Source organism: Nomascus leucogenys, chromosome 9 (genome assembly GCF_006542625.1).
Source record: "Nomascus leucogenys isolate Asia chromosome 9, Asia_NLE_v1, whole genome shotgun sequence".
In the NCBI taxonomy this organism is placed as follows: domain Eukaryota; kingdom Metazoa; phylum Chordata; class Mammalia; order Primates; family Hylobatidae; genus Nomascus; species Nomascus leucogenys.
In genome coordinates, this window is record NC_044389.1 from 108,048,680 (window position 1) to 108,063,378 (window position 14,699).

The window sequence follows — 14,699 nt, forward strand, 5'->3', positions numbered from 1 at the left end:
TTTGGAGCGGTCCGACGTGAACATGCATTTTAACGGTTGTGGAAATTCCTTCTTTACAGGGTACTGCGGCTCCACCAAAATCACATGCTCTTTATATACATATGTGTGTGAGTATGTGTATGTATGCAAGATAGACTAAATAACAGTAATTTAACAGATATTTATTGAGCATTCATAGGCTCAATTCTGGACAATGTTCCCATTGTGGAGCTTATATTTTAATGGAGGGAGACAGACTATAAACAGAATCAATAAGTAAATAAATCTAGTATGTTACATATTAAATGCTAAGGAGAAAAATACACCAGGGCAGGGATGTTGGGGTCCTGGGACTGTGCCCCCCAGTAGCAGTGAGGACTGCAGGAGGCCTTGGTGTTAGTTTCCCTGTTGGTAGGCACTTGGCTTTGCACCCTGAGCCAGATCGCCGCGCATCAGTTTTCAAGACTGTCCAGTGGAGTCCAGGTGCCCAGCAGAGTGAAAATGACAGATGTCGAAGGATTTTCATAATCCTTTCAGGTAGATGGAGGCTGAGATTCTCAACAGGGCTCTCGGAGATGACCTCGCTGGGAAGGCCCCATCTGATCCTTTGTTGCTTGAAGTTGACTTTCACAGGCAAACCTTCAGTAAACTATTTACCAAAATTAGCACAGGCAAGAACAGAAGTGAGTTTCCTTTCCTGCTTCACTTTGAACTAAATTGCTTCTAGAAAAAAAATGAAGGAGCCAGGAATCATAGCTTTGTAAAACTCTCAAGGTTTCCTAAGAAAGACTGGGTTATGTCTGTTGAATTGGCAAAGGGATCTTTTTTTCTGGCCTGTTTTAGATACTAAGTTATTTAAATCCATCATGCTTTTCAGTGATGGTCCATCTGATTTTTACCCTCTACTTTGTTTATTGGCATGCCTTGCTCTTATTTCTTCATTGATGTTTCTTCTTATATTCAGTGGACATTTATCCATTTCCTATGTACAAAGCACTTTATATGCATTTGGGAATACTTGTGTTAACAAAAAGACATCACTCCCCTCTAATAACTTATGTTCTATGGCATTGGAAGACTGATGTGTTATCAGTCTAGGAAGGAATGAGAGTTTTCAATACAGAAGTTGAAGTCTGAAATTTTAGGAGCACAGAGTGAGGGCGGTTTATTCCAGCCAGGTCAGCAGTATTGAAATATGAGATGTACCTTGAAAATGCACTGTGTTTTGATAGCTTAAACATGGCGTTGGGGGGTGTTGTAGTCCATAAGGCTTAGTGTGAATGATTTCCTCTTGGGCTGGAGGGTGGGGTGTTCTGAGGGATAAGGTGGAGGATGAGGCTAGAAAGCTCCAAGCCAGATCTTGGAGATTCTTGAGTGATCTAGTGTAAAGAGTTTGGTGCTGGCTGTGGATACGGAGAAACGGTTTCACTTTTCAGTTCCTGTTGTGGCTGTCATCTAAGCTGGGGTTTGTCTGTCTGACTTCCTCCGTTTGTTTTTCTTCAAGCTATGGCCATTGATTTACTTCTCTAAGTCTTTGATTTTGTTCATTCTCACTCTTCCATATAACCTAGTTATTTATCTTTCCATTAATAGGACCACAGCGGTCAATTCTAACTTTTTATCAGCTGGATTAATTTAGTAATAGACGTTGAAAATGCCAGTTTGTATTCAAAGCATTTTGATGAACTATATTAATTGCCTTTGGAAGCTCTGCCACTATTTGATACTAGCATTATATGTAACTCTAAAGAATTAACCTTTGGCTCCCCCCTTTTTTTTCTTTTAGGTTTTTAACAATCATTTTTTTCAAGTGACTATTGACGACCTAAGACCTGAACCAAGTAAACTGTCAATGCTCTGCCATGCAGATTCTTTGGGGATTTTGCCAGTACAATGGTGCCTTAAAAATGGAGTCAGCCTCACTCCTCCCAAAGGTTTGTATTCTGTGAAGGTGTGCAGGGTCTGGCGATTCAGGAGGGTGTCTTACTGTCATTGAAGTAACGCCTGCGTTAATCTGGGGATGCTGGTTGTGTAAAGGGTTTCGATGTAGTAGAAATAGGGCGCTCTTCATCAGCTTGACGTAGGTGTCAGTTACAGCTCCATCCCTTGGCGAGGCAAGCGGCCTTGGGCTTCTCGCTTCTGTCCACAGGAGTTTCCCCATCCGTTACCGCATTATTGGCAGATGTGCTACTGTTGTGTAGACATAGAGGGTGCAGCATTGCTAAGTGATTGAGCTCAAAGACTTGAAAGTGTATGAGAAGTGGCTTTACAAATGTAACACAATGTTGGTGAAGCATTTCTTTAGCGTTTTCATTTCCAATGAGCTAAGCTTTCTCCAGAGTCAGTTTGCTTTCAGATGTCCAAAAATTAGATGGTATAATACTTTAAAATAATTACATTGGGAGCCAGGATGCATTAAAATAATTTTAAATTGGGATTCAAGAACCACATTGTTAGTGAGTGCCACTCTTAGAGTTTACCAATGTGGTTTGTTGTCCCCTGTAGGCCTAAGATTTATTCAGGAAGAAAGCAGTAAGATGAGAGGTGAGACTGAGAGAAGAATAATAAAGGTATAGTAAGAAGAAGAAAATTGGAAAAAGATGAGAAAAGCAAACTTATCGGGGAGGATTTTAACAGACAACCTTAAATAATAAGGGGTTTTGTACTAACCTTTCCAGATCTCTAGGGATTGCATTGCTTGGGACATTAACCCTACTGGGAGAATCATGCGGTTCCCACAGGTTAAGTCCCATCTTGCCTGGTGGCCTCGCCACTCTGTTTACATCTTTTAATGGTGCCTGCCTGCTTACCTTTACTATGACTGTACTCTGCTGGGCTTTTATCTTCATTTTTTTCCCCATATTTGTCCTTATGGAGGAGATGCTTTTGAATATTTCCATTTCAGCTTTTGACTCTTCGGGTTAAAGTTGTGCAGTCATGGAGTTCAGCCTAATGGTAGATGGTAAACTTACACAGAACACAGTTTACCAGTCACTGTTTTTAATGCCTCATCCATTCACTCCTCAAAGTGAACTATGAAGAATTGAAGTCACAGAGAGTTTATATAACTTGTCCAGGGTCACTTGGATCGTAGGTCTCCAGGCAGAGCTTGGGTCCTGGGACTGTGTCCCCTGGTTGCGGTGAGGACTCCAGGAGGCCTCGGTATTTGTTTCTCTGTTGGTACACACTGGCTTTGCACCCTGAGCCACATCACTGCTTCAGTTTTCAAGACTGTCCAGTGGAGACACCTGTGGGAGTCTCCAGGTGCCAGCAGAGTTAAAATGATAAAAGTCGAAGGATTCTCATCCCTTTAATATGGCCTTGCAGGAGTCATATTATCAATGACCTATTGGTAGCATGTGGGAAGTCCTTCGCTGCTGTGGAATTAGCCAGAGGTCCTGTAGAGTTTGAACACCCTGTGGGCCATCTTCCTTTGCTTCTTTTGGACTTTTCTCATGGAAGCATGTGTGGGGAATGGGTCCTGTGTCATTATCATAGGAAGAATTTTTCTAGATATGTAAATGCTACCTGGTTAGACTTTGCTCATTCCTTGATAGTATTAGAATCTATTGTATTTAAGAATTTTGAAAAAATGGTTGGCTATTTCCTCATTGAGTGAAAAAAAAGAAAAGTATTTATATCAGCATTTTGGCTGCTTGATCACTCTATTATGGCAGAGGTTTCATAGTTGTCAATGTTCTCAGAATTTTAAAATACATTTTCTATGAATTACATAAAAAGATCGTTGACATAGCTTAGAAATTCACCAGGAAAATGGATGTGCCTATTTGGATACTTGAGTTTTATGATATTAGGAAAATTGTTTTACATTAATGTAACTGAACTGTTAAACATTCAATGAAAGGACTGTACAAAGATATAAAATTAAATATTTTTATATTTATAGCTTTTTATACCTAGTATTTAGTTATGATGATCATTTCTTCTCTTTTATCCAAATATTTGTGATATTTGGTGAGGTGAAATTATCTTCATGCATTCTTCCAAACCATTCCTTTCTCCTGTTGAAAGTGAAATTTTCTTTTTCAAAAACTCAGTATTTCTTCATGGATATTATGTACAAATACGTACTACACATCAGCAGAATATTGAGTAATGGTGGCTAGTACCTTCCAATAAGAAACTATAACTCTTTTTAAACCATTAACGCATTCAAGAAGTGGTAAGTATCATTAATTCAGTGTACTAGTCTGTTTTCATGCTGCTGATAAAGACATACCTGATACTGGGTAATTTATACAGGAGAAGGGGTTTAATGGACTTACAGTTCCACATGGCTGGGTTAACCTCCTATTCATGGTGGAAGGCAATGAGGTGCAGGTCACATCTTACATGGATGGCAGCATGCAAAGAGAGGGCTTGTGCAGGGAAAATCCTGTTTTTAAAACCATCAGATCTTGTGAGACTTATTCACTATTATGAGAACAGCACAGGAAAGACCTGCCCCCATGATTCAATCACCTCCCACCAGGTTCTTCCCATGACATGTGGGAATTGTGGGAGTTACAATTCAAGATGAGATTTGGGTGAGGACACAGCCAAACCATATCATTCAAGAATGTGGTAAATATCATTAGTTCAGGAATGTTTTCTTGAAATAGTAGAATTTTTACTCGTCAGTAAGAGAAAGACCAGCAACTTACAGGAATGTGGACAAGGAATAACCTCAGAAGAGCACACAATACAAGAAGCTCAGCGACACTTGGGCAAACTTATAATAAGAGAAACACAGATGAAGAAGAATCCTACTGAAGTGGTGTCTGCTTATCAGATGAGATAGAAATCCAAAGGAGAAGGAACAGGAGAACCTCAGCTTAGTGAGACGGTGGAGGATAAAGATTCTCAGACATTGCCGTTGAGAGTGCAGGAAGGTGCAAGCTGTGTGGAAGGCAGTTTGGTGGATTTTGCTGAACTTTTATTTTCCCACTGACTCAGTAATTCCACTTCTGGAAATTTCCCCTTAAGTTATAATGTAGAGATCATCTGCATAAAAGTTTGTTTTTTTGCAGCATTATTTATAATAGCAAAAGAGTGGGAAAATTCAAGTACTTACCAGTAGGATATTGGTTAAATAGACTTTGGAGATCCTTCTAATGAGATCTGTGCCATTGTTGAAAAGAATGAGGGACGTCTCTATGAACTGATGTGGAAGGCTGTCTGAGATACTGATGTGGAAGACTGTGAGTGGTACAGTAGGTATCGTATGACACTTTCTATGTTAGAGAAGAGGCAAAACAGTACATATTAGTGTTTGCTCATATTTCTGTAGTTACATAAGAAACTAATGAGAATAATTATTAGTGTTTTTCGGGTATGGGGGAGAGCGGTGGGAAATGTGGCATAAGGGATGAAGGTAGACATGACGTGTAATAATACTATTTTTATCTTTTTTTTTCTTTTCTATCTAAATAAATGTATTACCTATTAAAAATAAACATATTATTAAAAATGGAGGGTTTTTATAACTGCAAGGGATCCTAAAGATGATTTCATCAACCTTACTTATTTTATATCTAGAGAAATTGAGGCTCAGTTGTGTTAAATGACTTTTCAAATCCTGGTACAGGGGTGTTGGGTTAAAAACCCCAGACTTAAGATACAAAATCTAATGCTTTTTCTGCACAACCATATCCACACTTCACTGCTGTTCTGTCTTGCTGATGTTCTGTAGTGTTCATCCTTCTTAGTAATTCTAGAGAGTTTGGGGGACCTAAAGCAACCTAATTCATGTCAGTGGACCATGGCTTTACATGATTCAGATGGTCAATATGTCAAAGCAGTCAGAGAATTACAATTTTAGGGAATAATTTTACAAGGGTCTGTGGTTAAAAGACAGTCATGGCTTCATTCATTGACTCCCTTACAATCGTGTGAGAGTGCAATATATTTATTTTTGTAATTAAACTGAATGAGCATTTAGAGGAGGAGGTGGTGGTGGTGATTGTGGTAGTGGTGTTTTACGGTTTCCTTTTGAGGTGGTTGGTTTCACATCTTACATCTCAACACCGGGATTAAGAGTCATGTTGTAGAGATGTTTCAAAGACCATTCTTCACTTTATGAATGTATGCAAGTCGAAGCTTTTTTAAAAATAAAAGGTTGTTGTGTCTAAATTAAATTCTTAGGGTGACACGTAGAATATGTGGGATTTATTATACATATTGCCAAGTGATTTCAGATATTTTCATGTGTATGTTTCCCATGAATGTATTGTGTTGTCTGGATTTCTGTTAAAAACATAGATGCTGCCTACAATTACAGTGTGTTGCTCAGCTTCAAAAAGAGGTTGGGAAGCAGCTGTTGAAATGAAAGACTTCTGGTGGTGTAGGAGAAATATATGCAAATAACACAGATATTTTATTATACTGTTTTGACTCAGTTCCTACTAAAAAAAAAAAAAATTGTCCTCACACCTTAGAGACAAGTGAGCTAGAGTGGATAGGAGTTTTTCAGTGTGGCTTTCTGTGTAGTAAGGATTTTCCTGGTAAGCAAAAGTTAGAACGTTGGAGATTTTACTCAATTAGTTTAAACCCAATAAACAGCAAGTCAGTTTCTTAGGCACGATGAAAAGTGATCAACAAGTAAGTAGATCACCTAAGCAAAAATGTGTATAGGTTATCAACCATGACTTGCTATTTTAAAATTATTTCATTAACCTTTCTTGTGTAACATCAAAGATTAATTGTATAATTAGTGGAGGAAAAGTTCTACCCAGGAACTTTTGTAGAAAATGTTCAGCCTTTAAATTTCTGCTGTAAAAGGTGTGAGCAAAGGCTGAAGTAATTGGCTTACATTAGCACTTTGATTTGTCTCTGTTTGGCTGACCATTTAATAGACACATAAACCATTAACACAATTTAGGAAGTAAAGGTGTATTTTAATTATTATTGAGACACAAAGCAGGGAACCGTAAGTGGTATTCTCTTTTCCTAAAGAAAAACCTCAGACACTGGCTGATGAGCTTAATCCATTTTGTCACTCACATTTCAGACATACCAAAGGGGGCAGAAAATAACATAGACACTCATGGCCCTACCACCTTGCTTCAACAGATGCTCTCATTCTGCCTTGTTTGATTCATGTTTTTCAACAATGAAATATGAAACATGAAAGCATTATGGATATAATGAAGACCAAGTCATCCTTAAGCCTTCTGTTTCTCATGCCCCATACCTCACCTATCAGGGAGTCCTGTCCACATTTTCAGAATCCCACTGCTTCTCCTCACGACCACCTGGCCCAGGCCACTAGTGAGTCTCACCTGGTTCCTGCAGCAGCCCCTTGTTTAACTCAGGGGACTCTCAACACTGCAGTCAGATCCATTGTGTTAGAACATAAACCATGGGTCCCTCTGCTTGGACTGTCCAATGCCTTCCACCCCCCAGCCAGTGTCCAAGTCAAGACTGTGGCAACAGCCTACAGCACAGAGCCGTGCTGACTTCCACTGCCCTGTCCAGCCTCATCTCCCAACTCCCTGCTTAGTCTGTCCCAGTCATTCTCATCTCCTTGATGTGGCACCTGCTGTTCCCTCTGAGCAGACGCCCGTCACCTGACTCAGTCCTAACTCAAGTGCTACCTGCTTGAAGTCATCTTTCTGGGCTTCCCTGTTCAATCTCAATAGCAAACAACCACTCCCAACATTTGCATCTCCTTCCCTGCAGTATGTCACAGACCTTATCATGTAATACACAAATAAGTCATATATACTTCCCTTGTTTGTCTTGTTTTTCATTCATCTCCCCCACTAAAATGAAAGATCCACAACATCGGGGGTGTTTGTCAATCACTCGCTAGTCATCCTCAGTAGCTGGAATAGTAGGTGGCACTTGGTAGGTATTTGTTGAATGAATTGAAGCTCTGTCCGCATTCTCTCCCACCCCTAGCCCTTCACCCCTCATCCTCCACAAGGTGAGCTCCCTCCTAAAGATTACATGCTTTTATGACATGACTGCATAGGCTTCTTTGTTTATGCCTTACCAGTATCATTGTTTTTATTATCGTCAAATTAAAATAGACCTTATTTGACTATATACATATATAATGTGCTATGCATATCTTTATGTAACTTTTTAATGTATTAACATTTTTCAGATTTTTTTCCATGTTGGGGCATGTAGATTGTTTATTCATTTTGCTTGCTTTATAAATATACTGTAATATTTGAAAATTCCATTTTCTATTGGTGAACATTGAAGGGATTTCCAGGTTTCCCTATTGCAAGTGATCCCCAAATGTACATCCAATGTCCCCAAGTGTAAGAGGTGCTTTCAGGGGATATTCCTAAATGTGGAATTGCTGGAATTCCGTAGATAGTACCAAATGGTCTCCACGTTGTGTCAGTTTACATTTCTAACATGGTGTTTGAGCATTCCCATTTTGTGTCACCCTCCCTGTTTTGTGGTATTCCCAGGGTTAAGCATGGCCCCTCTGAGGGGAGTGAAGTGGATCTCCTTGTTTCACTGAGGTCGTCCAGATCACTAGGATGGTTGCGCACTGCATCCTACCCTTATTGGCCATTTGCGGTTTTCTTCGGCCCATTTTCTTTTGATCATAGAAGTAGTTTATATATTCTAACATGAATTCTTTCTCAGCAATGTGCTTCACACATATAATAACCTAGTCTGGCTTGTTTCTTTGCTTTTTAATTTTTTTAATGCATATTGAAGTAGTAAATTGTAATGTAGTCAAAACAGCCATCTTTTCCTGTATGCATTGTTTATATATCTTTAGAATTCCTTCCTACTGATGTGTTTTCTTTAAAACTCTTGCAGTTTTACTTTTCCATGTTTGGCTCTGTAACCTACTTGAAATTGCTTTTTGTATTGGCATGAGGAAGGAAAACTATCTTATTTTTCTTGCTTGAATTGAATTGAAGTTTTTCATTTCCCCACTTGTCTCTGCATCATTTGTTGAATGGTCTGCTCTTTCCTCTTTGATTTATAATGCCACCACTGTCATGGATCCATCCCTTTGGGGGTGTGACTCTTAACCCTGTTCTTTGTTATTGCGCCTCTTCAGTCTGTTTGTGTAGCCCTGAACAAATTGTTATTACTTGATAATAATATAGTCTTGATATCTATTAGTTGAGTCACTTTTTCTTATTTTTGTTCAAAATTTCTTGGTTATTTTTGGCAGGTCATTCTTGTACATTAATTTTAGCATTGGTTTGTAAGGTTCTATAAAAAGTCCCATTGGATTTCGGCATTGTGTTGAATTTATAGATTTAGAAAAATTGATATTTTCCTATATTATCTTTTTATAGCTTGCAATCATTTCTTGGAATATTTCCTAGGTACCTTATCCTTCTGCTTGCTGTGGTGAATGGGATTTCTTTTCATTTCTTATTGGCTGTCAGCTGGTATAAGAGAATACCACTAATTTTGTATATTTATGTCATATCTAGCTACCTTTCTAAACTGTCTCAAAAACAGTTTGTGTAAGATATGACTTATGTGATACTTGACAGTTTGGGAAAACTGTCTTATAAACCTATCTGGAGCTGTTGATGTTGTTGGTGTTTTATTGAATGTGAATTTATTTCCTTTAGTGGATATAAGTTTAGTCAGGTTAACCATTTGTGAGATAGTTTTGGTAATGTACATGTTTTTTACAGTATTGTCTGTTTTAGCTGTATTTTCAGATTTATTGTCACATAATTTGGTCAGGTGAAGTTTATTTATTGAAGTATTCAGATATTCTATATCCTCACTGTATTTTTATCTGTTGTTCTGTAAATTTCCAAATGGTACTTTAAAATATCATTTTGAGATTGAGGATTTGTTAGCTTCTCTTTGTTTTGTGATGGATATGTTTGTGCAGGGTGTGTATGTGGGGTGTGTGTGTAATGTGATGTGTATGTGTGGTAAGTCTGTGGTATGTGTCTGTATGTGTGTGCTGTGTGGTGTGTGTGTGGGGGGGTATGCAGTGTGTGGTGTGAGTGTGTGCGTTTGAAGTTGTGTTAAGGTGTTCAGATTCAGGATCATTAGACTGGCAGAAGCGCTCTTTTTTCCTGATAAGGTATTTTGCGTTAAAGTTCATTTCTCTGGTCCTCCCTCAAGTTGGTTAGTTTCCTTATGTGGTTTGTGATTGTTGATTGTGAATTAATTTCAGTGGTGGTTGTTATTTATGTAGCAGTTCCATGTGCCCTGGGTTCAAGTCATCTCTTCAATCTGTATTTATGTGTTACTGTCTCTATCCATCCACTAGGAAATAAACTTTATAGGGTCAAGGGTATTTTTTTAATCTCTTTTGTTCACTGCTGCATCCCCAGCACCAAAAACAATGTCTGGTCCACGAAGGTGTCCCTGATTATTCAAGGAATGACTGGCTGAATTTGATATTAATTTCTCAGTCTGTGCCCCACGGAATTGGAAAGCTGGACCCCACATTCGTGTGTGCCACTGGCCTGGGGAAGTGCATGATCTTTTTTCTTCTTCAGAACCCCAGGTAGGTAGCCCATCTCTGCTGCCTCTCTGATCCAGTCAGCTTAGTTTTTCTGGTTCTATTTTCATAGACTGGGCTACTGCCTGGGGCCAGCCGTAGATAGTAGCCCCCGGTCCTCCTGCTCATCTCCCTTGAACCAGGTTGTCGTCTGCCCTCTGTGAGCTGCTCACTCCTCAGCTCTGGCTTTCAGGGCTCTTTCAGGTTTTTGTTTTTTTTTTTTTTTTGTTTTTTTTTTTGGTGTCTGGAGATTTTCTTCTCTTTTGACTTGGGCTATGTAATTTTTCAAAATTGTATTTCATCTGATATCTGTAGGGAGACTGTCAGATCGTCCCGCCCGGCTACTGGACTTGGAAGCAAATCTCATTTCTAGCTTTCTGATTCATTCTTGAGCAAAACGGTCACTTTTGACTGAAAAGAGTTGGGATAGTAAAACTCTCTAGGTCATTTTTAATATCTAAAAATACTTCTGATTGTTGAAAACTAAGAACCTTTTATGTTTATCCTTAAATTCACTTCATTCTTCAGGATCCGTAAGATATTTTTGCCATTGACAGCTGATATTTATATGATGTTAGACCCCATCCTGGGCACATACCTGTGTCCCGTAACATTGTGTTTATAATTCAAAATAACATGTAGAACATTCCCTCAGCAGAGAAGTATATTAAGTGTCATACCATAACCAAGATTAAATACTTCTCAACATAATGTTTTAAAAGATAAGGAAGGTGGTATGGCTAGTGCTTATATTATTGTCTTATTTGTTTATCTTCCTTATTTTCTGTTTTTTTTTTTTTTTTTCCTGCACTGTTCCATGAACATAAAAACACAGAGTAATTCAATTGGGAATTAATGAAAATGTCACTTTTAAAGACCAGCATCAAGGAAGGCTTAAAATTGAACATCACCCAAGAATGTGGAGGTAGCTAGAAGATTTCAAGAGGGAGGTTGTAGTTTTTTTAGCAAACAGCATCAACAAGAACAAATGCTTTAGTCAGTCACTGATGTTTGCTGTCCTGCCTGTAAGCCTGCAATGTACAGAAACTCCTTTGTGAAACAGATGGAGGCAATGTTGAGAAAGTTGTTTTCTGGAATAGACAGACTGGCTCCCAGGACCGGTTCTGCCAGCTGAGGTCTGTGCAATCTTGCCTCCGTGCCTGGGCCATGGGACATTCATCCCCTGAAGGGATGCCACAGAGCCCCTGGCTTTAGTGGGTGTTCAAGGAATGTTGGTTGCCTCAAAAACAGTAAAAACTTGGGCTTGAAAGGAGAAAGATCAGCTTTCAATCAGAAGAGTAAGGCATTGCAAAAATGCCCCGAAGTGCTGCTCTGTGAGTTGTGAAACTTTCTGGGAAAGGACTGAGAACCTGTTCTTAGAAATTAAGTTCTGTTGCATCAACATTTATGCACATATCTGGGTCCTGGTATTTGCTGACTTTGAAGATGATTGTATCACTTTTCCTTTCCAAGGGAGGTGGAACTGAAAACTAAATAAGCTTGCTATTTACACATGCTCTTCTAACATTTAATAGAGTAAACATTCTCTGGGGTGAGGAAGATCGCCCTGTGGAGCTGTTTGCTATTTTATTAAGATTGTATATGTTTTTTTCATAGCCACCCAGGATAGAAGAGGAGTTTTTATTCCTGCATGTCTCTTTCGTTAGAGAATTTTTTTCTGTAAACCCTTCTCCTACCCGTCTTAAGCCTCCTGAAAAGGGCATATGGCTACCATGAGCATCTCAAGATGGTCCTGATTCACTTCCTCTAGGAACTGGATAAAGTCAGGCTTCTACTGGTAAAGCTGGAGGAAGGCTGAGGGGAGGCAGTCATGGTGTATTTCATGTGCTGAGTGGACTCTGGATTGATCAACCAATGCCTTACTTACCATTTAAAATAGGGCAAAGATTCTGTGTTTTCAAATAATTTTTTATTATTGAAATAATTTAGTGATCATTATTGAAAACTTGGAAAAATACAAAGAGGTCAAAGAAGAAAATAGCCAAGAGTCCCACCACCCAACAATTATTGTAATATTTATTATTAAGGTTTTTGTACATTTTCTCTGGTCTTCGTCTTTGCATATTTTATATAAATCTAATAATTCTGTATATGTTTATAGCAGTCTTTTCATCTAAAGCCGTAGCAGTTTTTTTTTATGAATTTTTTAAAACTACATGCAGTTTCATGCCTGTGTGGCATTCCACAGACTTGGAGAAGTCTCATCTCATTTTCTATTGCTGCACAGAAGGTTATTTCATTTTTTTTCCTCCAGTATTACCAATCATAATGCCGTAAGTGTCTTCATGTATAACACCTTTTTCAGTTTTTAGGGTCATTTTTATGGGATAAGTTCCCAGAAGTGAAATGGTTGTGTCAAAGGGTAGGAGTTTTTTTTTAATGCCAAATAGTTTTTCCAAAGAATTGTCCACTTACACTGCCAATAATGATGTGTGCAAATAGAGCTGTTTTATGTCAATTAATTTGTATCCGAGGGAAATGGGTCATCAACCTCTTCCCTTTTGGACCTGTAAGGGTTGAAACTTCATTCAGAATAAACACTAATAAAAGCTTAAATAAATCTAATGGTTGTGGTTCAACAGTCTCTCAGGGAAGCTTGCTGCAAACTTTAATTGCCTAAGGGGTTTTATTTCCTTTCATTTTCTTCTACCCTCTGCTATTTTCCTCCCTCCCTCCAGGTTTAAAATGTGTTTTCCTGGCCACGGTTAAGCCTTAGTACTTCTTGTTCTGTCTTTGTTGATTAATGAGTATAATTGACCCTGTCATCTCTATTATACCATCCGCAGCAATTTGTTTTTATGTCGCAGTTATTTTCTGAGCTGTCACAAAACTGCCTTACAAAGAGAGCTCATTATCAGCCCAAAGGAAAAGAATTTGAAATGATGAAGTGAGTAAAGGTCCCGAAGAGGAGGAGGAGGAAGGGACGGAGGAGTCTAAGCTGTTGGAATGTCAAGGAAATGAACATGTTCTAGGGACAGAATAATTAACTGTTGCTTAGAACATAGCCAGCAAGACTTGATTTTATCTAGAAATCATCAGATTAGAAATGGCTCTCCGTAGACAGAGTGTGGAGGACTGGGTGAATAGATAGAAGGCTTGAATGTAGGTCCAAGAAAACACGGGCATGACATTTTATAGAATGGGTTGAAGCTCGTTAGAAGTTAGTTATAGAAAGCCCAGCTTAACGTCTTTGTGCGGGGAATAGCGGTGACTTCCAGGTTGGAAAGTTTTATCTGAACATATATGGACCATAAAGATTACCCACATGCCAGACTGTGTCAGAAAATGCTTTGCTATTTTTCTATATAGTTTTCTCTCATTTCCCTCCTCCCCACCCCAGGGATCTCATCTAGTTTTCTTCACTCTTGAAATTAACTCAGGAAATAGCAGAGGTCCAGGAAGAGATAGTGGAACAGAAGGAGATCTTGACTTTAACAAAGTCCATCTTCCGAAACCCCAGACAGATGGGATCATTGTGTTACAGAGGTGTGTCTTCACGGATGGAGTCGTGAGGTCTTCTTAGAGGAATGCCTTGTTAGGTAACTGCTCGTCATCCAGCCACGTTACACTTTTCTTTTAGGAACAGAGAAGGGAATTAACCACAGAGAGTTGGGGGAAAAAAATCCTTAGCAGCAACAGTAAAATAATTAGTAATGGTGGCTCTGAATCATAGAATGCGGCAGCAGAGGGATCTAAAAGCTTTTCTCTTTATTTATTTTATTTATTTTTATTTCGTGTTTTGAGAGACAGAGTCTTGCTGTGTTGCCCAGGCTGGAGTGCAGTGGTGTGATGTTGGCTCACAGCAACCTCCGCCTCCGAGTTCAAGCAATTCTCCTGCCTCAGCCTCCTGAGTAGCTGGGATTACAGGCACGCACCACCACTCCTGCCTAAGTTTTGTATTTGTAGTAGAGACTAGTTTTCACGATGTTGGTCAGGCTGTTCTCAAATTCCTGACCTCATGATCTGCCTGCCTCAGCCTCCCAAAGTGCTGGGATTATGGGTGTGAGCCACCACGCCCAGCCACTTTTCTTTTTATTTTGTGTATTTGTAGATGAGGAAAGTGCGGCACAGAAGATTTAATCTACTTTTTCCTGGCTCCCTCCCATTACTGGGAGAACTGGGTCTTAAACCCAGATACCCTCTTCTCCAGTTCCAGGCCCTTTGTCCTGTTAGGAAACTTCTCCGTTTGACGTGTCTTGAGGCAAATTCTTCTACAGTAATATGAGGCTTTGATCCAGGC

At 39.2% G+C, this 14,699-nt stretch overlaps 1 protein-coding gene across 1 annotated transcript in view; it reads left to right on the forward strand.

Annotated features, from left to right (window-relative positions):
• The window catches only part of SFMBT2 (Scm like with four mbt domains 2), a 247,993-nt gene that overhangs the window by 161,736 nt on the left and 71,558 nt on the right, over positions 1 to 14,699 (forward strand). Inside the window, exon 9 of the mRNA XM_030819341.1 lies at positions 1,766 to 1,913. Coding sequence (XP_030675201.1) covers positions 1,766 to 1,913 — 148 coding nt within the window. The remainder of the gene's footprint in view (positions 1 to 1,765; positions 1,914 to 14,699) is intronic.